Below are 21,592 nucleotides of genomic sequence, written 5' to 3' on the forward strand. Positions count from 1 at the left end.
GACATTCTGCTTCATCTGAAAAGGGAAAGAACACTAGGTGGAAAATGACAAGATATAAAATCCTTCTTTTTATATTGAATAATCAATTTGCTTCAAGTGTGCTTACAGATTGAAAAGTAATATATACTGAAATCTGGATACAAGGTATGAAAAATGTCAAGAACGGCAACTAATGCCAATAACATAACCAACCCCTCTAAAATCTACACTTTTAACTAATGAAAAGAATAAGAAAATCGCAGACGGCTATGGTCGCTGATAAACATACTTCGCTCTGGGGTCCACCATAAGGCCCTTTCCTCCATTAACTTCAAGATCATGCCTGCAATAACAAATTCATCAGGAACATCACAGAAATCACCGATCTTTTACCTAAACCAACCATAAAGCCATGACTAGCATGCCTAATCAACAAGTCATTAATATACTGTACTGCATCTTTAACTATATTACAAGAAGAAAATATATTCAAAATCAAACAGGTGACTCAACTGGAACACAAAGTCTGGAATGGTGAGCTGCTCCCGTGGAACGTATTTGAATAGCTGCAAAAGCCTATCAACATATACCACTTTTTTCCACACCTAAAGATCATGTTCCAGGAAAAGAATTGGCTATCAGAGGACAATGAGATACAAGTTCTGGTAATTATTTAGACAGTAATACATACCACACCATCTACAAATAGCTGTAACGCAAAAATTGCTGCTTTCAGTCCAAAAGTAGGGTGAAGCACATATATAGCCTACAAAACCAAGTGACCATGTCAGAACTCAGTACAGACAGGTGAACAGATGCTAGACTAAATATATATTTAGCTTGGCATACATGTAGGTTCCGTTGGAGTTTCCGACCAAGAATTTGCTGTAATTTTCTCATCCATCCCAGATCTGGTTGCCTATGGAAGTCCATAAAAACGTAACTACGTTTGTTTTGATTGCTTAACAAAAAATAGATGTAAGCATGACTAAAACATAAACAAAGCACAAGATACAGTACACATAAGAAGGTTTCCAGACAAAGTTGGTCATGACAAGTCAATAAAGTAGTGGTTATTAAAAAGAAAATAGAACTCACATCTGTAGGGATGCTGCTGAATGAAAGTACACTATAGAGAAAGGCTTGTGCATCAAGGGCTCAAACTCCTGAAATTCAATATTTCGGAAGACTTTATACTTGTCTGTCTAGCAAATAGCAACACAAACTAATAGCTAAAGTAAGAAATATTATAATGCCAGAAAAGGAAAGGATGATGCATACATGATCTGACTGTCAAGTTTCTTTATATTAATCTAACAGATGTATATCATTAAAAATCAATGGACATAAGCATAAATGAAGCTCTGGACTACCTTTACTACATAAAACACAAACCGTTCCAGATCTAGACATCGTAAAAGAAAGTGTGCCCCCACCACAACCATAACTGGGCGCCCTTCACTGTCGACTCCACCTCTATAACTGAAAAAGAGAGGATGAATCACTGAATGTCAGTATACATACTCTTGATGCAAAGACATCTATAAAACTCTACCAGAAGCTTCAGTGTAATTTGCAAGAAACTCAGTAGTTAAGCCTAAGTAAAGAGTGCAAAAGATGTGGCATGTAGTCACAGAGCAAATCACAAATTTATGATCTGGAACCAAAAGGTCAGAGTCGCTCACACAATTTTCATTTCTGCAATCTCAGAAAGATTAAGAGAATTTGCTTTTGAAAGATATCTCGAGTGAAGTGAGAATTCTTCAGCCGCAGATAGGGGTGGTCCTCCAATGTCACCATATCCGAGCAATTTAGCAAAATTAAACCCATTTTGTGCTTGAGCTGTTTTCTCCCACTGTTCCTTGCGCCTCTGATCTGGATCCTTTATTAGGGACATGAATGTAGGATCCAGATAAGAATCCAGATACGAAGAGTTCCTGATAGAGAAAAATGGTTTTTTTTACTGGTCTGTCGAGGTATGTCCAGCACAACAAATAAACCAATGTGCAGATAAAATTCTGGCATATATAGCATATTTAAAAACGAATACATTCAGGCAAAATGGTTTTTTTTAATATCTAATATTGTTCAATCTTAAAAACAATACAGTTTAGCCAAAAAATCCACAAATCTAACGGACTAACTTTTTGATCTGCAGTTGCAACATAGGTGGCAGCAAGTCACAAATAACTTATGGTGTATTAAGCATTACACTGTTTATAATATATTCTACCGTTGGGATCAAAACAGAAACAAAACATCTTTTTAATTACAGAATCTGGTTCCAAATTTTTTCTGACTAGTTCCTGCCCCTACTTCTATTGGAAACAGAGACTAAGAACAAAGCCTATGGAATAATGACTTCACCAAACCACAAGCACATCCAAGCCGATCAACAAAACTTCATGAAATATTTGTCGTGCCCACATTCTTTCCATAAAGACTCGCCAAAATGATATTTGATGCAGCTGAGATGGCTGCCACGACACTTATAATTTTTAGCTGGCAATTCATTTTCCCTTGATTAGCGTTACCTATCTTCTAATTAAATAATTGTAATTATTAATTTAATTAGCAAGACATTGCAGCCATTTAGATATTGTCCCATATTCTGTACACAAATTGGATACCTAACATTGATCATCCTTCAATTCTAGCTATGAGTTAGAAAGCACTCATAATAGAATGAGCTTGACTAACCGTCTAACCAGTCCAACTTCACTGACAGGAACATCCATCGGGGATTGGAAAGACTTAGGAACAGACTTCTTCGCTTTAGGTAACGGCTTTATTCTAATTTTGCGTTCATCTATGGTTGTTTCACCATTTTCATCCCCAACATCGGCAGGGAGCTTGGAAATGGCCACCTCCTCCTCTTGCTTGTCACGTGGAAAGTACAGAGGGAGCAATCTAGATCCTCAGAAGATAAAGCGTAATTAGAGTTAATATTCTATTAACTATTCATTGATATTCTGTAGGATTATATGCAATAATGAGAATCCTACATATCTATTCAGAAAACAAACATGTAGATAACATACCTCTTATAAATCTCAGTGTCATATGAAGTTGTTGTGCAGAAAACAACAGCTGTTACTTTATCTTTCTGTTTCTCAAGGAACCTTCGCACAGTTCCTGATTAATTGATTACATAAGAAACGACGAATATGCAATAGCGCACAAGTATTTTTTTTTCTAGTATAAAAACACCAAGCATACATACATAAATGTTCAGATTTTTTAATATAACAAGCATAACCTTGGTATCTATCACAACATGTAGGCTTTTTAAGCAAAACAGTCAATACAAGGCAATGTGACCGACACGGGAGCAATACTGAATTAGTACTCTTACATAAACCATTCATACACATGATCAAAATTTTAAGACAGTAATGAGCATGTATGAGCAATTGAGCATAAATTGGACTTATTGCAAACACTATAATAGACTTGGAAATATAAAAAGTATATGAGTGTGACCTCATTGGAATTTGAATGAATCAATAATTCTAAAATTCATAAGTTCATAAAAATATTAGTTTAGCATATGTGAGATATGCTATTGTATCTGGTTGAAAGTTGTGTAAGATACTGCAACATGAGTAAATATATTAAACAACACAAATATTCAGCATAAAGAGAAAATGAGAAATAATCTTGATAGTGTACTTTATTACCAGCTGATGCTGGACTTTATAATCAGCCAAACATAATAAAATGCAGAGAAAGATTAGTTTTCCAACATATCTTATGCTCTTTTTTCCTTATACAGTAATCAACTAGAACAAGAAGTTACTATTCCAAAAAAAGCAGCACATTTCAAATTCTCACTTATTGCCACATGAGCAGCTGGTTCACGTGGATAGTTTTTGGACTCAGTGTATATACATCCCATCGCAATACTGAAAAAGTTAAATGTTAAAAACAGTAAGTTCAAGACTGTAGATACATATACATACATAAATAATTTACTAGCAACAAAGTAGAGAATGTAGTCTCATCTCAAAGGACGGATACTAGTCCGCCAAATTACCTATGTAGCCCATTCTCAATGAGAAGCTCAAGGCAAGACCGATAACAGTGACTAAGAGCATTCTCTGCAGCAGTATGATATTTCACCGCATACTTGGGACCAACTGTATGTATAACCCTCCTAAAAATGGAAAACATATTCAATTTAGTGTTCGACCAATAATAAATTGATGAGCACAATAAAGAATACTACAAGTAGCAAACCGTATTAAGTAAAGTGAAACAAAGTTAATACATATATACAGCCGGGAAATGACAAGTCGGAAATCACAAAACAAACTGGCATCATAAATTAAAATAAATTAACCTGTCTTATAACTAAAATTAGAAGATAAGTTGCAATTTATTTGTCATTGCAGGAGTATAAATTTCATAGCACATTAAACATATTACCAAAAAAATCATGAAAATGCACTACTGAATATGTAATCACCTAGCTGGAAGGTCATATGCATTGGTAACTTTTGCCATACCCGTCCGACAGCCACCCTATAATAAGAATAACTTAAAGTGTCAATTTTTACTTGAACATATACTCCCACTATGTGTTGCCAAAGAAAAGTCATCTCCTTCAATTCTAGTTAGATAGATAAAAGTTGAAAGCTTGCTTTATTAGTAAAATGCTACCTGATCTTGAACTTATATGCATATTTAATTGGTTAATAACTTACAAGTGTTGAACATTCTTCAGCAAGACCAGGTCCGGCAGCAGCATACAAACCAGGGCTGCTGTGTGCTTCATCCATGTTCTGTCAACCATAAATAATAGATGTTATGATTATAAACTTAAAGACCATCAATATTGTACGATACCAACATACCTCACTAACTTGTGCTTTATAGGCTGACAAAAGCCAGATTATAAATAAGCTATCAACTCATTAGAATGACTTAAACCATGCGACTAACGAGTGATCGGACTGCTTTATAATAGTCTCCAGTACACAGAAGAAACAAGTTAACTCCTGATTTGCTTTGATGCATTACAATTGGTTATTTAAGTGAAGGACTAGACAACGACCAGATCAACAAACAAAACCAGGAGCAAGATAACAGAAGAAATGTGTAGAAGTTTGAGCATCTTTGAGAACAAATTATAATGAGAGGTGGTAGGACGATACACACGGTTTTGACAATATACTACTACACACATAACAATATCGAGAATCAAGCTAAACTAACACATAGTCAATGAATTCTGTATGGCATAAACATGAGACAATTAGTGAAAAGGTTAATCACTTCCATATAGTTACATCACCTTCACGATTACATAAAATAAAAGAAAAAAACAAATTAAAAATACTATGAAGCTATAAAATTCCGCTCACCTCATTTGTCGAGTTGACTACAGCATCCACCTCAAGGTTCCACGGATTCCCTCTCCATAAATAAATCTTGGAGTTAATTTCATGGTCAACAGGAAACCTAGAAACCATTCCATTCACACCACTCTCACCTCCTCCAGACGACGCAGCAGCTAAAGGATCCGGGAAATACGAATTCGGATAACCAGAATTCTCAGCATCAATCGATAACCTAAACTCAGCATCACTCCAACACGGAACCTGATCTAGTGTAACCACAGCATCACCACCACTTTCGGAAGCTAATCCGTCATGAGTAGCACTAGTCGGAAGAGGCCTATACATACTTCTATTCTTATTCTTCTTGTCGCAACCTTATTATATACACATCTCCTAATCTTATACTGCTAATACGAATTATTGTATTAATCTCGGATTATCACAAATTATGATAAAAACTTAAAATCTAACAGCTCACGAAGCAACACCAGACCTGATGGAAATATATAAATTAGAATCAAATCAATTAAAATAAATTATAATTCGAAGCAAAACACGAATTCAATTTTCACATCACAATCGGAATATTAAGCGGCAAGTGAATAAAAGCAAGTTAATAATTGACAAAAGTGCATCACAATTACACATTAAACGTTATATAGATACAGATAGATACAGATTTGAGGAGCATAATTGGAGAAGTAGTGTAAAATGATTAAAATTATAAATATATGAAGAAGGAGCAGCGAATATACCTTTGAGATTCGTGTGAATTTTGATTCGATAGAGAGAGAGAGAGTTGAAGAACAAGAAGAAGATGATGAGCTTGCTTCGTTAACCAAAGACGCCAGGCTCCCCCTAAATTATTATTTTTATTAATTATTAAAAAAATTAAAATGTAATAATAAAATAACTGCTGTTCTATCGTCTATGATTGTGGGGCTGTTTGTCTGTATCTTGGCTCAGCTGGAGGTGGACCCTGCTGTATATTTTGCCAGGGTAAGTAATTTTGTAAATTTACAATAACGGGTCATTTGTTAAATCTGAACCATCTTTTCTGGATGAATAAAATTGCTGGATGATTGATTATCTGAATACTGGATGAGTAATGTCGTTTGATAAAAAAAATATTTTTTTTCCTGAACAATGTATTTTTTTAAATTATTAATAAAATATCATGTCAAATTTTTTCATATTTTCTAGAAAAAGCAAAAAATATTTTTTATCAAGTTTATACGTAATCATTACATTTTAAAGAAAGGTACAATCTTATAAAATCAATAGTTTTTGTTACCCCCTCCGTCTCTATTTACATGTCCATTTTATTTTTCTAGAAGTCTAATTGACCAATTTTTGAATTAATATAAAAAATTATTGATTAATTATTTTTCAAATATGCAAATTACATTTTATAATAGACTAAATGTACTTTCCAATAATATTAATTTAATTATTTTTTTCAATTATATAATAGGTGTAAATTCAGTTAAAAATTGGTCAAGTTGACCAAATGGACATATATTTAGGTACGGGGGTATTTATTTAATTACAATAAATTATTTTTCATATGAGATTTATAAAATATAATTATGTCAAATGAATATAAAAGGATAATGATAATAAAATATAAAATTAATATAAAACACATATCAATCATTTTTTTCCCAACAAACATGAACACAACAAACCACAACACAGGTTTGGTGTGATTCAGAGTAAAATTTAAGCCTCTATCGTCCAGAGGAAAATTTGTCTCGTCCAGAAAAATAACTAAACATACAAACAATTTTAAATAGTCAATAGTCACTCGTCTGGTACTTTTAATTTGGTGCAGGAGTTAACAAATGACCCCAAAATAATACTTTTATTTTTAAAAAATTAATAAAGTTTTTGCAAAAAATAATAAAACAAATATTATTTTTTTTGTGAGAAAAAAAATGAGTCTGTGGTGAGCAAAAAAAATGGTGGATGTTTTGAGTGAAGGAACTGGTGGGGGCCATACAGGAGTTTTCAGGAGGGGAGAGAGGGAGAGAGACGGAGAGAGATAGAGAGAGAACGAGAGAGAGGAGGAGAGATACTGAAGCGATCTCTTCTTTTTTGAGGTGGTTGTGTCCAAATCTCTGTGTGCATATATATGGCTAGGCCTGCACATGGGTCGGGTTGGCCGGTTAGTGGCGATTTTACAACCCGAACCAATTAAATCGGTTTGAAATTTTTTAACCCAACCCGTAAAATATAAGTTTGTAACTCAACCCTATCCGTCGTACATCGGTTTGGGTCGGTTTGGATGTGTTGAATAATCCGATAAAAAAAATTTGAAAACTATTTATTATCGCTCATTTTGAAAATTTAAATAAAAATGAAATGTGTATAACTTATAATTATACTGCTAATATTAAAATTTGATTAACATCATAGTTTTAGTAATGTATATCATATCATAAATCACATGCATCCTCAAATAAATTAACCATATATCTGTAAACGAAAATGAATATGCAAATATAAATTGAACAAATAAAATTCTATCATATTACTTAGAAATCTTAATATGATATTGGAGATGGAAAAAAAATACACAAATCATTTAAGATATTGTAGTAGTTACGTGAAAACATATGATACATATAAAACTTAAAAAATTAAGATATTATAGTAGTTACGTGAAAATATATGAGAAAAGGTATAAATATATATCAAACTTAAAAAATTATATAAAATTATGGATGATATATTAATGAATCGGGTTGGGTTGGGTTAGGGTAAAAATATTTATAACCCGTACCCAACCCATTTATGTCGGGTTGATCAAGAAACAACCCATCTATAATTCGGTTTACGTCGGGTCGGATTTTTCGGGTTGAAAAAGGGTCGGGTTGGTCGGTTTGCTCAACCCATGTGCAGCCCTATATAGGGTTACTAAACCAATTTAGAATGGGAACTAGAAATCAAATAATTTTATTTTTTAAATTAATTAGAAATATAACACATATGATATGCAAATCGATCGTTGAAAGATGTAGAAAAATACAGTGAAATCGGATTTAAAAAAAATTATGATTTGACGGGAAATATCAAATTAAAAATGGAGGGGAAAAGCTGAAATTGGGTGTGAGAGGTTGCTGGGTAGTTGGATGGTGTGATTTAGGGGGACCATTAGATTAGGTAGATCTAATGGCTTAGATTAGTTCTAAATTTCTATTTTAATTTTAGTTTGTATTTATGTATTCCCTGTATATATATACCTATAAGTATGATATATTCTGTATCCTATCAAAAGGTTAACTACTTTGCCATTTCGTAAAGTTTTTACTGTATGCTTTTTACTATTTAAATATTTTATTTCGTAAGTTTCTTGAAAATGTTTACCATTTTTTTTTTGACTTTCTAATTTTCTTGAATCCAATGCTTAAACTATTTTAGTCTCTGATCACCTTGTGAATTATGAAACTCTGTTGCGCAATTGTAATGTATGATTGTATGTGTGTTTATGTGATTCAGGAAATGTTCTGTCACTAGGTGTATGTATAGTCGATGATTTAAGATACTTGATATTATTTTACCTTGTATTATCTGTTTGTAAACATCAAGGTTGTAGCCAATGCATAAGACTCCTGGTTAGCATGTGCGTGAAGGTCTTGATGTATGAATGAGGCTTACCGGTTTTGAACTTGTGGCTTCACAGATAAAAAGTATACAATTTGATCTCATCTGTTGCCAGCATGTATATGTTAAAAAGTCTCGGATTAGGCTGCAATTCATGTGACAATGTATCTGTTTCTGTGTACTTTCTTAGTCCATAAAGTTTTAAAATCTAATTTCACATTGAACTTAATACAGTATATTTACTGTTGTTTCAGTATTTAGGTGTTCAAGAAACTCAATTTTTGGCTCTTATTATCTGTTTGTCAGCATGTAAGCCTGAAACTCAGAGCTGTAATTCATGAAAATTGTGTTTTTGTGCAATTTCTTAGTCCACGAAATCTACTATGTAGCTTGGGACTAAGTTATATAGCATCTTCAGAGTTGTTTTAACATTTGAGTAGTGTTATTGATCTTGTTTCTTGCACTTATATTCAATCCAAATGCTAAGTGTGTTGCAGTCTCCTGAATCAGTTTATACCATGCTAGGCCTGACTACTTATAGGATGGCTGAAGTAATAAAATAATAAAATCTCTTATTCAAGCTTCAGAATAGTAGCAGGTAGTGTTTCAGTTATTGATAACGATTGCTTCTCTGCTACAATGTGGGGGTTTATCACAAAGGTCATTGGAAGCGCTGGATTCAACAAGGGCTCTACATAACAAGGTCAAGCTAGTTTAGAATCTTCGAATGATGAGACCTGCTCAAGCGACAGTTCAGAGGAGGGCAGGGAATGCCCAATATGCTGCGAATCATTTAATATGGCTGAGAATGTTCCATATGTCTTATGGTGTGGTCACTTACTCTGTAAAAACTGCCTCCTAGGGCTTCAATTGGCTTCGTTTATGGTCTCCAATCAGAAAGTCCAGATTCTGTTATTTATATCGCGCCCTTGGTGCCATTTGTTAACTTTGCGACTGCTTTACAAGGGGAACCTCAAATTTCCTTCTAAGAATTACTTTCTTCTCTGGATGTTAGAGAACCTGAATCATGACAGGATTAAGTCTCGTTCCTTCGCTTCTGAGGATCATCAAGTGCTTTGCTCCTCAAGAAGCACATCATTTATTGGAAATCATTCTGCAAGTACTAATATCAGAAGGTCTCCAAGTTTAGCACAGTCTGGTCAAACAATAATGGCCGTAATAGCATCACTAGGTTTCTAGGTCTGAAGAGACCTCGTACTTCTCATAAACCCTTAGATCTCTTCATCCACTTCATGTTAAAGACACTAATGGTTATCTTGCTCCTCACAATTGTTCTTTTTGCAATGCCCTGCAGTTTCGCCATCTTAGTTCTGTATTTGCTAATTACAGTCCTATTTGCAGTCCCGTCCGTCATGGTATTGTACTTTGCATATCCTGTCTTAGATTGGCTGGCAAGAGAGTTTGCCACATGAAATGTTCCTTTGTATAGTTGAAGATATGTGTCCCTAACTTGGAGATTTCGGTAACGATATATTTAAATAACCTCTGCTTATAATAAGTATATATTTGAAATGATGGTTTCCTGTCTTAAATTAACTTTGATGATGATATTTTCATGTATCCTCATTGTTTTGAAATTGATGTGTGGATTAAGTATTTGAGCTATGCTTCATTATATGATTGGTATTATCTAAATCAATGCTTATGGTTACATCCTTTAGAGTTGCTCACAACAAGAAGTTAGTTGTTTTCCCTGTCATTCTTGTCACATAAAAAGCAAAATACATACAGGAATATAAATATCACAACTGATAACATAATTTACAAACTATATAAATTTGTAATATTTACAAGTTCCCTTGGCCTTGTTAGGTAATTTGTCGCTGATGGCAGTCAGAAGCAGAAACACGAAGCTGGATATTTCCCAGTCGTTCGGATTTTATGTGCCTTTTCTTTCACCTGAACCTCTTCATGTCTTCGATTTTCCTCCGCCTTGGCTCTTGCTCCACTTGCGATTTGATCTATCATGGCCATTTTTGTTCGATACTGCTGCATTGCTTTAGCTCGTTTCTTTTCCATGTCACTCTGCAATTTAAGTAGGTTGTCAGCTTCTAAAAACCGTATTGTTTTATTTCAGAATAGATGGTATAAAAACAGAACCTCTATCTTATCCATCTTGCGCTTGGCTGCTGTTTTCTTCTTACTCTCCCACTCAAGGATTGTGGCATTCAACTTTTCATACCTAAAAATCCAATTGTTACTAGAATTATAATAGAAGTGTCAACAATTGAGAAGTAGCCAAATACATGGGTTTTGAGTGAAGTTATATACCGTTCAATAATTTTAGCCATCTCAGCTTTTTCCCAGACATCTGCCTCGGTGTTTCCCATGCCAGGTTTTGTTGAACCTTGTCTTTTGATATCAGTTGGTGGGAATGTGGCTGGTTTGGTATTTTGATAATCGGACTTTGGAAATGTTGATTCAGGTTTTCCGGTGCCAATGCTGTTTGAATTCTTCTCTGCAAAAGTTGGATTCTTCTTTATCCTTGGAGCAGAAACATCTGTCCTTCTAGGCTCTTTGTTTTTGGATTCAACAGCATTAATGCTTTTAGATTGTTCATCTGCAGTTGTAGGACTCCTTTTGATGGATGGTACTGGAGCCGCAACTTTTTCTGGTATATTTATATCTGTAGATGTAGTGATTTGCACCTTTTTTTCCTGAACTTCGCCTGATTAGTAACAGTTGGCCACAAGTTATTTCACTAGAGTTCATAAGAATTTTTATATTAAGACCTCTTAATCTAAGCGTGTTTACCTGAAATTTTTTTCGAGTCAGCACGAAGTTCTCTGACCTTGGTGGATTTATCTTCTGATTTGCTCCCTATGTTTGTCAAGGTTTTAGACGCAGCATTTTCCCTTTTCTGAGCTTCAATGCCCATGTCTTCAATCGATTTAATGGCATAAGCAGCTGCCGCAACAGCAGCTGGGTACTCAGGACTATCCGAGATATTGTATTCTTCAATTATTTGTCCTGAAAACTGTCTATTAAACCAGCTTTTATTTTTATCTGCAATTCCAAAATAATGTCTTGTCATGTTTTAGATTAACAGTTGAGCCACTATTAAGAACCAAATAAGTTGTGAAAGTGTCATATACCTCCTTTGAAGGATTGAGTTTTCTGGAGAGGGATTCGTCGGTCCCTGGTGCTGTCGGCTTCTTCTTTCTCCAGTTCCACGTCAGAAAATCTTAGCCTACCAGGAGTGTCCCTATTACGCTGTTGTACACCAGAATGTTTGTTCCTGACAATAATCACCAATAGTCATTGTAAGATCAGCATACATTTCAAAAACTTGAAGTAATGAGATTTTGTTATGCTTATACTTTCTAGATTATACAAACATGGTATATGTAATGTAACCATGAATGTGTACATTTGTAAAGTAGTCGAAAGACTACGTACCTCATTTGCTTAATTAAGGTCTCCATTACTTGGGAAGTGCAGTGTGTCGAATTTGTCTCTTCTTGGTAATTTGTTTAGCAGTCATTTAGGTTTGTATATGAAGGAGAAGTATAGGGGAATAAGTTATGCTTATGGAGCTTGATGACATGCTATAAGTGGGGTTTGAGTAGAAGACAGGATCAAATATGCTTGATTTGCATGGGAGGCTTCTTAATTGGATCATAAAACAATGCAGAAAAATATTCTTTCTTTGAAATAATGCTTCATCTTTTACTGCAATTGGCAAGAGTGGCTTTTCTGTATTCCTTTTCTTTAGGTTTGGATGTCATAAAAGTAAACTTAAAGGTTGACGTATTTTCTTTGTAATCTGAAGATTCCACAATTGTCCACCTAATTAACTTTGCAACTGTCCAATGTCTGTGCATAAAAGTTTTGTACTTCATTAGAGAATTCTCCTGTTACAACAATGTTGTAGTTAGTTTCAAATTTTAGGCTTATCACATTAGTGCCATTTGAGAACATGAGGCGTGAAATGAAAACTGGGAAATGAGCAAAATAGTCTGAACAACGATTGAGCGAAATAGTTTAAACAACGATAGGCATTATTTGTTATCCACCACTGCGAGTAAGGGTGTGTTTGGTATTGCTGTTGCAGACAACAACAGCAGCCAAAAGCAGTTAACAAATTGTTTGGTAAAATTTAAAGACTGCTTTTGAAAAAAGTGATTTTGGCCTAAAAGCTGCTGTAAGTGAAAACAAGTCCCTCCATGCTTTTAGAAAAAGCTGTTACGGGAAGTAGATACTGATTTTACCATAAAACCTTACCAAAAGCATCATTATTTTTAATTTTTTGCATCAAAACATATACGTATCAAAAAAATTACCAAACAGTCATCTGATTTTTACAACATCACTTTTTTCAGCAGAATTTTTTCTAACAGCACAACAATTTTTAACAGTAATCCCAAACAGAGCCTAAGATGAAATGGGAACCAAGATTCGTGAAAGCTTTTGAATACAAATTCAGGTAGAAGGATCAACAAGTTAAATAGCTCTGATCGTAAAATAATATCCGTGCAGCAGCTTAAAGAAAATTTTCATTTGAACTTGGTAGAATTTCATACAATTACAACCTCTACTCCTGTGGAGCTTTGGCAACACCACCAATAACTTGATTTGGGGCTTACGTGGAACTACAAGAACAAAATTGATCTTTATATTGGCCTTATTGGGCTTTTACAAGAATTACATGTTAGGTTCATATGGTGACTAGAACAGGAAATCAGAATCAGAAACTTCAAGGACTTGGTGAACCCCGATTGGGTTCACTCCAGGCCGGAATGCATTTCCTTCGATGTACCTGTAGTGATGATCAGTTAGCAACAGATTGAGTTCACTGGAAGTAAATGAAGGGCGAAACTTACAATTCTTTGAGGAATGGGTGCTTATAAAAGGCATCAGGAAGCCTTCCGCTGAACTGGTTGTGATCCAGGTACCTAAATTTTCAGGTAACGGAAACTTTAGAGTATATTGAAGCATATCTTTGCTTTTTAGTCACAACTCACAACTTCGAAAGTAAAATTGCTGCAGTGGATGTTAAGGCTTTAACCTAGTGGTCAAGGTCTCCACCATGACAAAGGTCATGGCTTCAATTCCTCATCCCCGGCCCCTTGGATACTTACAAAAATAATAAATTATATGTAAGAAAGAATTACTCCAATGTGAGTTCAAGTTTGATCTCAACGAATAAAAGCTGCCTTTCATGACATAATCACACACATAAGAGAGAAGTCATGAACTTAGGAGCAAGGTTAAAGGGAAAAGCAATTGAATTTTTTGTTTGTGCTGCTTATTTATTAATATTCAACTGCATCGACTTCGGTGACACTAGTAAGCAGACAATCAGAGCTTGATAATATTTTCATATATAACAAAAAATTAAGACTGAAGATAATAATGCAATCATAGAAGAAATTTGTTTATCCAACATACTGAAATGTCAGAATACGCATTGTGTGGCAAAGAACACACATGGAAATTTAATTAGCTATATCTGTTTAGAATAGATATAATTTGGAATCTCTAAATTAACATGCTTGACTGTTAAGCCTTACTTGATCTCTAATTATTCACTACTATTATCAAGGTCAGCCAATTAAATTATTCATATACAATCAGAACTGCAAATATCAACTTGAGATTTATGCCATTTCCTAATCTGTAAATTACTGAAAAACTTAGAAACACTTACAAGTATGTCAATCTCGGAATATGAGCAAGTCCAGGTGGAATAATTCCAGACATTTTGTTGAAAGATAAATAGCTGTAGCCATCAAATCCAACATAGTGAATAAAATTACACTAAAAACATAAACAGCTGCTAACTCATATTCAGCAGCAATTACATCGTACGGACAACTGTTCTCTTATATGCGTTTACTTACAAAATTTCCAAATTTGTTAAATTCGCAATCTGTGCTGGCATTCCTCCAGTAAGATAATTGTTGTTTAAATAACTGCACATTTGAGTTGAAGGAGAAAACACAAGCTTTTCGATTAGCAACAAAGAAAGTTATGTTGGCCAGGTAAAATATAAAATCATCAACTGGGTGACTCACAGATTTCGTAGAACTGGAAAACAACCCTCAATACGTATGAGCTCCCTTATAGTGCCTACCAAATGATTGTTACCAACATCCCTGGAAACATGAAGTCAAAATAGATCGATTGTGACAACATTTATAAATGAACATTTTAACCTAAAAATTTGATACAGTTGATCAGAAAACACAGATTATTACAAGTGTCGCAATTTTTGTAAAGTGCCCAGCTCTGGTGGAATCCGCCCTATTAAACGATTTTCATGTAGATGTAGGTACTGCAGATCAGGAAGATTCGCAAGCTCCCTAGGGATTTCCCCCTTAAAACTATTAAAACTCAGGTAGCTGCAAGGGTTTACATGCCAATTAATACACACAATATATATAAACCTTTCCCGAACATAACTCGATAACCACAAGATGCTGAAGTTACTTACAGATGCGTTAGACTCTTCAATTCGCCTATTTCAGAAGGAATGACATCTTGAAGCTTATTCCATCTCAAATTACTGGGAACAAAGAGGTAATAAGTACAAAATTACGAGAAAAAACAATGACGATTCGAACATTGTCGTCTTTTTATTGAAGGACACTTAAAGATATGTCTAAATGTGTTTACATATGTTTATCGATAACCCCACTTTTAGGGTTTTAAAATTAAATATCTTGACAAACAAAAAGTGCAATCTACTAAATAACATAGGAATATAGGATCATATGTTTTGTTTATTATCCATTCATGTATCACTTAGTATTCAATCTGTTATAGTAGATTGCAACACGCATGCTGAAATATATCTATTAGAAAGACTGAGTGCATCAATTTTTAAGCTCTAGCTAGTTTCTCCTACCTAGAGGCATGGGCAAAAAGGAATATAAAACTGAGTGCATAGATCAAAAACATGCGAAGTATGAGTTGGCATGATACATATTCACAGGAAATCAATGTTCTTCCCAGCTAATCCCGAATAATGTTAAAACATCAAAGAAGAATCTACAATAGCCGGTGCCTACATTAACAGCTTCTAGAGACCAACTCTATTATAATACAAGAGTAAAAGCAACTTTTACGTTACTAACAGTTGGGATATTTTAACTTATTTTTTTTAAAAAGCTACTAATGAATCATATGAACGTCTATAAAAATGTAATAGACATATAAATATATCAATAGCTCTGAGCGCGGATATTACAGTATTTTAAGGTGCCTCAACCGCCCGATTTGAGGTGGAATTGGTCCTGTCAACTTGTTGTTGTGCAAATCCCTGCAAGTTTCATATAAGTGATTAAAATAGAGGTTTAAGAATGTTGATTAAATATTTGCTAGACACTACTGAAATTACTTGTATTTAAAAACAAGCTTACAAAAGATAAAAGATAATAATTCTAAATTTCACTGTATTTGAGTTTTAATTTCTCTTCATGTTGGTGACACTATGACAAAATTAGTACTTACCAGTCACAAAATTACAAAATTAGGATTAAATATAATAAAAGACTTTTCAGAAACAAAAGGAGTATATAAACTAAAGGAAGAACTCAGCACCAGAATGAATAACAAGAATAATAAAGTGGTACACTTACAGCCTCGTAAGATCCAGCAAATTGGTCACAGCAGTAGGAAAAGGTCCGACAATAGATACTGCATAAACTTCCCTACAATTGAACAAACTCAACATAAACATCTCTTCATGGCATAAAGCCATACATATTCATTCATGGGCTTGCTTTTAAGTAAAATTGAACTCACAATGCAGTAACTACTCGATAATCGCCCTGAGTAGTACAAGTGACCCCGGACCAAGGAGGCAAACCCCCATCCCCGCAAGGATCATCTCCAACCCAAGAATACACCACCCTCCACCCAAGAGATGCTTTAATCTCATTAAGAGCCTTCACTGCACATACAAACGATACATAATAAAACACATAAGAAAAGCTTATAAAACCTCAATTACGTAATTAAACCACATGCTATGAACAATTCTAAAAAATGATGACTAATTGATTCACATGATACAGACCAGTGGTTAACTACAAGTAGATCAAGTAAATTCTACGCAACTCAATAAAAATATTTATAACATAACAAAAATTAAATCGGTACCCTCTCTTTAAAAGCAGGAAAAAACAAATGTAAATAAAAGCAAAGCAAGTCTTAGGCCTCCAAATAACAATCACGCAATTTGTATTACTTTTAATTTAATTTACGCGACAAGTAATAAACTAAGTTATACCCTGGATCATTAGATTTGTAGCGGAATAGCTAAACATACAAAAAAACAAACAGCAGAACACACAATAACGATGAGATAACAAAATTGAGGCAGTGTAAAGTAAAAAAAGAGCAGTATAAACAGATCGAATCGAAAGGGGGGGGAGGAGAGTAAATTACCATCACGTTTGATGGTTTTGCAGTGAACAGCAATTGAAAGTAAAGAGAGCAGAAGAATCAAGTGAAATGGTGTTGAATAATTAAGCCTCATCATCGAACACAAATTACAAATCACTCGTTTTTGTTTGCAATTTGCAGAGTGTTTATTTGTGACTGAAAATGAATTGAGTGGGGATATTAAAAAATGAAGTTAGGTTCGTTTCGATTTGAAGCCAGAATTGTCAACTATGGGGGAGTTTATAGATCTCCCGCGTCGGTGAATTTATTAACTTTACCACTTTCTGTATCGTTTTGGTTTTTAATTTTATAGATCTACTGTCCTTTCCTGCAGTGCTGGATAGATTTTTAGTTAATTGATGAACTCACTTACTCGCTCCCACTTTAGTTTGGGCTTTCTTGATGTTGGGCCAAGTTTTACGGAACAAGTAACCAACTGTCACCGGAGTATTTTATACAAATTGAGATTCTCAATTAATAGTGTAGTATTCAATCAGCTAAAAAATGTCATTTTTTTAGAATGATTATTTTGATTAATTTTTTAAAGAAATGATTATTTTTGTCGTTTTTTCCTGTGTAAATCATATATGTACTCAGCCCTGTTAAGAGCACGGTTTACGTGAAATTTCATCTTAGTGAATAGTATATAAAATAAAATAATTGGTGATAATTTTGAGACAATACTTTAACTCGTAGAGTTATTCACACGATGATTACCTTGATTTTTTTTAATACTGTGTTCCATTAATATAGTTTGAAAAGAAAAAAATGAGAAATATATTTACAAGACTTGTTTTAAAATATATGTTTATTAGGAAAGAAATTCTTTGTATATTTAACTTAATTTTTTTCACTTTTGAAAAAATTGGGAGAGAAGGGAAAAATTAATTATTTTCTATTATTTTTCTAGTTTGGGAACACACAAGAGCATATTAGAAGAAGGTATTTGAAATTTGAAGAATGTCAAAAATATATTCCTAATTTTTTGAAAAATTAAGGTTAAACAATTTTTTATTCGTCTAAACCAAATTCTAAGGAAAGAAAATCAGATAAAATTTATTATGAAAACATGTGAATTTTTTACAGGCTCTAAGTTGATTTTTATTTTTAATATATTTTTGCCGAACCACAAATCTTAGGGAATGTATGCTTTTTTTAACATTTTTGAAATTGTTTTTCTGCCATATTTGAACTAAAATGATAAATAATTAAGTCTTATATTTTAATCAACCCAAATAAATCATATATCCATACTTTCATGAACATAGCAACAATTTAGTGAAAATAATTTCAAAGGAGGTACATTGTGAACATACCTTAAATACACTTATGACCCGTTTGGAAAATTTAATTTTATTTGAAATCATCAAATAAATTGTTTGGGAGTTTGAATTTGGATTTCATTTGAAATTCAGGACATTTAAATATTATTCCCTTCGTACCAATTCATCAGTCTTGTTTGATTTTTTATAATCAAATTGACCCAACTTTGACCGAAAATTTCACATAGTATAATATCGAAAATATTTATAAAATTTACATCATTAGAAAGTATGTTTAATCTACTTTTATATGTATATTTTAATTTTTTTTAAATAATGAAAAAATGAGTTTTTATTTACGGTCAAAGTTGAGTCAATTTGATCATCAAAAGTCAAATAAGATAGATAAATTGGGACGGAGGGAGTAGTATAAAGATGAGAATTTGAAATGTTAACTTAAATAATGTTATATGAAATCGCTCATTTAAAATGAAATGTAAGTTTTGAAACCCGCTCTTAATATCTGTGATAGACAAGTTCACGAATAGTCTAATAAATCTTCTTTGCTGTAAGAATAGGAGAGGGGCATTGAATTAGAGTGGTGGAAAAGAAAAGAGAGAAGGCCCATTATAGAAAGGATTCAAAGCAATATAAATTGCTCCCGCGTAATGCATGCAAGCAGTCATGAGTCATGAGATTCCTGGGCATCAATAAATTCACAACTGCCATCATGTCATCCTTGCAATAAAAATCAAAACCAATTTCAGCATTAACTTAAATATCAATGCAGCATGACATCACTAATGAATTCATAATTTCTCAGCAAATTTGCTTACCAAAAAACAAACATAAATCTCTCTTTGCCATTTACATATAAAATATATAAATTAAAGACGAAACATCTGATATAAGAATTATATATCTATCCACATGAAACCACTTACAAGAACTTGTTGAAAAGGACAGACCCTAGAGGGTGTTTGATTTAGCCTAATCTCACTGAAAATTAAACTAATCAATCATCCTCTGTAGTTTACAAACAAACTAATCTTATATATGCGAATAAGTCCATATATTTAAACCCTAGCCTCTAATCGATCTTATATGAAATCCAAATTACATGGATATATACTAGGTGCTTCTCACCAACACCACAAATCAATACTACGCACTACAATTGACTATGGCCAGTTGGCCACCATTTATAACCTTTCCCATATTGCGCATTTTAGTACACCGCGCCCTTGAGTTTCTCTGCTCATGTCATCATAGCTCCCTCGCTCTATTTGTGTTTCAGTACTGTTGTCTGTCTTTTTTTTTGGTTTTTATCATTCATAGATATGTATATATTCCGTGGCCACACAATTTCTGGTGCAATACTCCCTAAACAAGAAAAAAGGGGCTATAAGCGACCGTCACAAATGCGTTGGTTGCTTCAATTGTGGAGTGGATTAGGGCCACTGGGGACTAGTCTTTTTGCAACACCATATCTTGGATCAATCTCATCGCCTTCATCAATTAGCGGTGGTGGAGGATAGTGCATTCTTTTTCGATGAAAGCGTGACACCGGTGGACTTATAGTGAAAATTGTGTTGCTGCTGCCACCGCCACGAAGCCTGCGATAACTCGTAACTAGTACTGCTGCTTCCTCTGAGGACTGGGGATTTGAAGTAACACTACTGATCAAGAGGATTAATAAGAAAATGAGTCGCATAAGAACGTTCGAGCAACAGCTGGAACTGCTCTTCATAGCTAGATAGCCTAGGGTTTTTGATATTTTTTGGGGAGAGAATTAGGAGGAGGAGAAAGATGAAAGCGAGAGTAAATTTGTAGGAAAGCAGAAAGCTAGCAAGTGAATAGATAATATTAGTACCTTTTTTTTTTTTGTTTCGAGTTGTGGCGGTGAGGAATTATAACATGGACAGGACTCATGTGAAACGGAGGGGGTTGCATTTATTATGTACTGGATTTTGGATGTTTTACGCAAACGTTTACCAATACTAATTGGATTAGGAATTTGAAATGAAAACTGCATACTAATTGGATTTGGATTTTCGATAAGATTTATAAATTTAACTGGCATTCGGTAAAAAAACTTTTCTATTAAAGTTATATTGTTTAATCATATTTTTATCTGTTATGTTCCTTTAACTCGAACTCGTCTTTATCAACCTGACTCCGATAAAGTTTATATATATATATATTACAAATTGTAACCCGGCAATTTTGGACACGATACGAAAATTTAGTTTTTGTGTTAGCATTTTAAGTAAACGACACGAAAATACACGGACACGAAAATACACGAACACGAAAGTACATGGTCGAGATTTAGTGTCGGTTTTGTGTTTAACCTTCAAGTACACGACACGGCACGAAGTATACGATATAAATAAATATTATAATTAAATTTTAATATTTTTTTATAAATATATGTAGAATTATAATAAATATATGCATATTTATTTTTTAAATATTATTTAATTTCATTATATTGTATTGAATTGAGATCTAAATATATATTTTATATTTTTTTACCTAAAAATCTTATATTTTAATTTATATTAATATTACATTTAATATATATTAATATTCAATTAACACGACATACACGACACGAAACAACACGAAACGAAAATACAAGAACACGAATATACACGAACGCTAAACATGTCGGTTTTGTGTTTGGCATTCAAGTACACGAAACACGAAAATACACGACACGAAAGTATACGACACGAACGAATTGCCAGACCTAATTACAATATTACTAATCACTTACATATTTTTATTGATACATTTTTATTGTCATTTATTAATAATTTAATTAGTTTAGAAATTTTGTTTATATTTCTTGAATAAACACTTAGTTTTTTCACACAGAAACTATCAACATCGCTATCATGATCTAATATTCGTCTCCAATTATTCACATTTTTTTAAACACCATTAAATTACTAACAATTTATAAAAACTGAATTGAAGTAAACA

General features: G+C 33.5%; 3 protein-coding genes across 3 annotated transcripts; all 3 read right to left on the reverse strand.

Annotated features, from left to right (window-relative positions):
* Nucleotides 1-53: 53 nt before the first annotated feature.
* Nucleotides 54-6,220, reverse strand: LOC141667115 (uncharacterized). Its single transcript, XM_074473480.1, has 15 exons — nt 6,077-6,220; nt 5,346-5,814; nt 4,686-4,763; nt 4,448-4,503; nt 4,016-4,135; nt 3,814-3,884; nt 3,021-3,114; nt 2,680-2,889; nt 1,665-1,916; nt 1,353-1,461; nt 1,078-1,145; nt 829-898; nt 671-745; nt 493-584; nt 54-322 (listed from the first exon to the last, which is right to left on the reverse strand). The coding sequence occupies exons 2-15, from the start codon at nt 5,664-5,666 to the stop codon at nt 247-249; spliced, it is 1,692 nt and encodes a 563-aa protein (XP_074329581.1). The 5' UTR covers nt 5,667-5,814; nt 6,077-6,220; the 3' UTR covers nt 54-246.
* Nucleotides 6,221-10,551: 4,331 nt separating this feature from the next.
* Nucleotides 10,552-12,512, reverse strand: LOC141663880 (uncharacterized). The gene is made up of 6 exons (XM_074469728.1): nt 12,348-12,512; nt 12,044-12,186; nt 11,703-11,954; nt 11,220-11,616; nt 11,049-11,130; nt 10,552-10,973 (listed from the first exon to the last, which is right to left on the reverse strand). Exons 1-6 carry the CDS (start codon nt 12,371-12,373, stop codon nt 10,782-10,784), a joined length of 1,092 nt encoding a protein of 363 aa, XP_074325829.1. The 5' UTR covers nt 12,374-12,512; the 3' UTR covers nt 10,552-10,781.
* A 914-nt stretch (nt 12,513-13,426) lies between these two features.
* LOC141667848 (uncharacterized) lies at nt 13,427-17,649 on the reverse strand. Its single transcript, XM_074474483.1, has 11 exons — nt 17,343-17,649; nt 16,698-16,845; nt 16,532-16,603; nt 16,141-16,212; nt 15,385-15,456; nt 15,149-15,292; nt 14,966-15,046; nt 14,792-14,863; nt 14,599-14,670; nt 13,772-13,843; nt 13,427-13,707 (listed from the first exon to the last, which is right to left on the reverse strand). The coding sequence occupies exons 1-11, from the start codon at nt 17,434-17,436 to the stop codon at nt 13,617-13,619; spliced, it is 990 nt and encodes a 329-aa protein (XP_074330584.1). The 5' UTR covers nt 17,437-17,649; the 3' UTR covers nt 13,427-13,616.
* Between the last annotated feature and the right edge of the window lie 3,943 nt (nt 17,650-21,592).

This window comes from Apium graveolens, chromosome 6 (genome assembly GCF_009905375.1).
Source record: "Apium graveolens cultivar Ventura chromosome 6, ASM990537v1, whole genome shotgun sequence".
Classification (NCBI taxonomy): domain Eukaryota; kingdom Viridiplantae; phylum Streptophyta; class Magnoliopsida; order Apiales; family Apiaceae; genus Apium; species Apium graveolens.

Coding starts and splice junctions, on each gene's coding strand:
- LOC141667848 (XM_074474483.1), bottom strand. CDS start 17,436: ATGATGAGGCTTAATTATTCAACACCATTTCACTTGATTCTTCTGCTC. Junction 16,604..16,697: donor TATCGAGTAGTTACTGCATT/GTGAGTTCAATT, acceptor GTTCAATTGTAG/GGAAGTTTATGCAGTATCTA. Junction 13,708..13,771: donor CACCCATTCCTCAAAGAATT/GTAAGTTTCGCC, acceptor TCATCACTACAG/GTACATCGAAGGAAATGCAT.
- LOC141663880 (XM_074469728.1), bottom strand. CDS start 12,373: ATGGAGACCTTAATTAAGCAAATGAG. Junction 12,187..12,347: donor ACCTTAATTAAGCAAATGAG/GTACGTAGTCTT, acceptor GATTATTGTCAG/GAACAAACATTCTGGTGTAC. Junction 11,131..11,219: donor ATGGCTAAAATTATTGAACG/GTATATAACTTC, acceptor TTGGATTTTTAG/GTATGAAAAGTTGAATGCCA.
- LOC141667115 (XM_074473480.1), bottom strand. CDS start 5,666: ATGTATAGGCCTCTTCCGACTAGTGCTACTCATGACGGATTAGCTTCC. Junction 1,917..2,679: donor GAAGTTGGACTGGTTAGACG/GTTAGTCAAGCT, acceptor TTTCTCTATCAG/GAACTCTTCGTATCTGGATT. Junction 746..828: donor AACTCCAACGGAACCTACAT/GTATGCCAAGCT, acceptor TTGGTTTTGTAG/GCTATATATGTGCTTCACCC.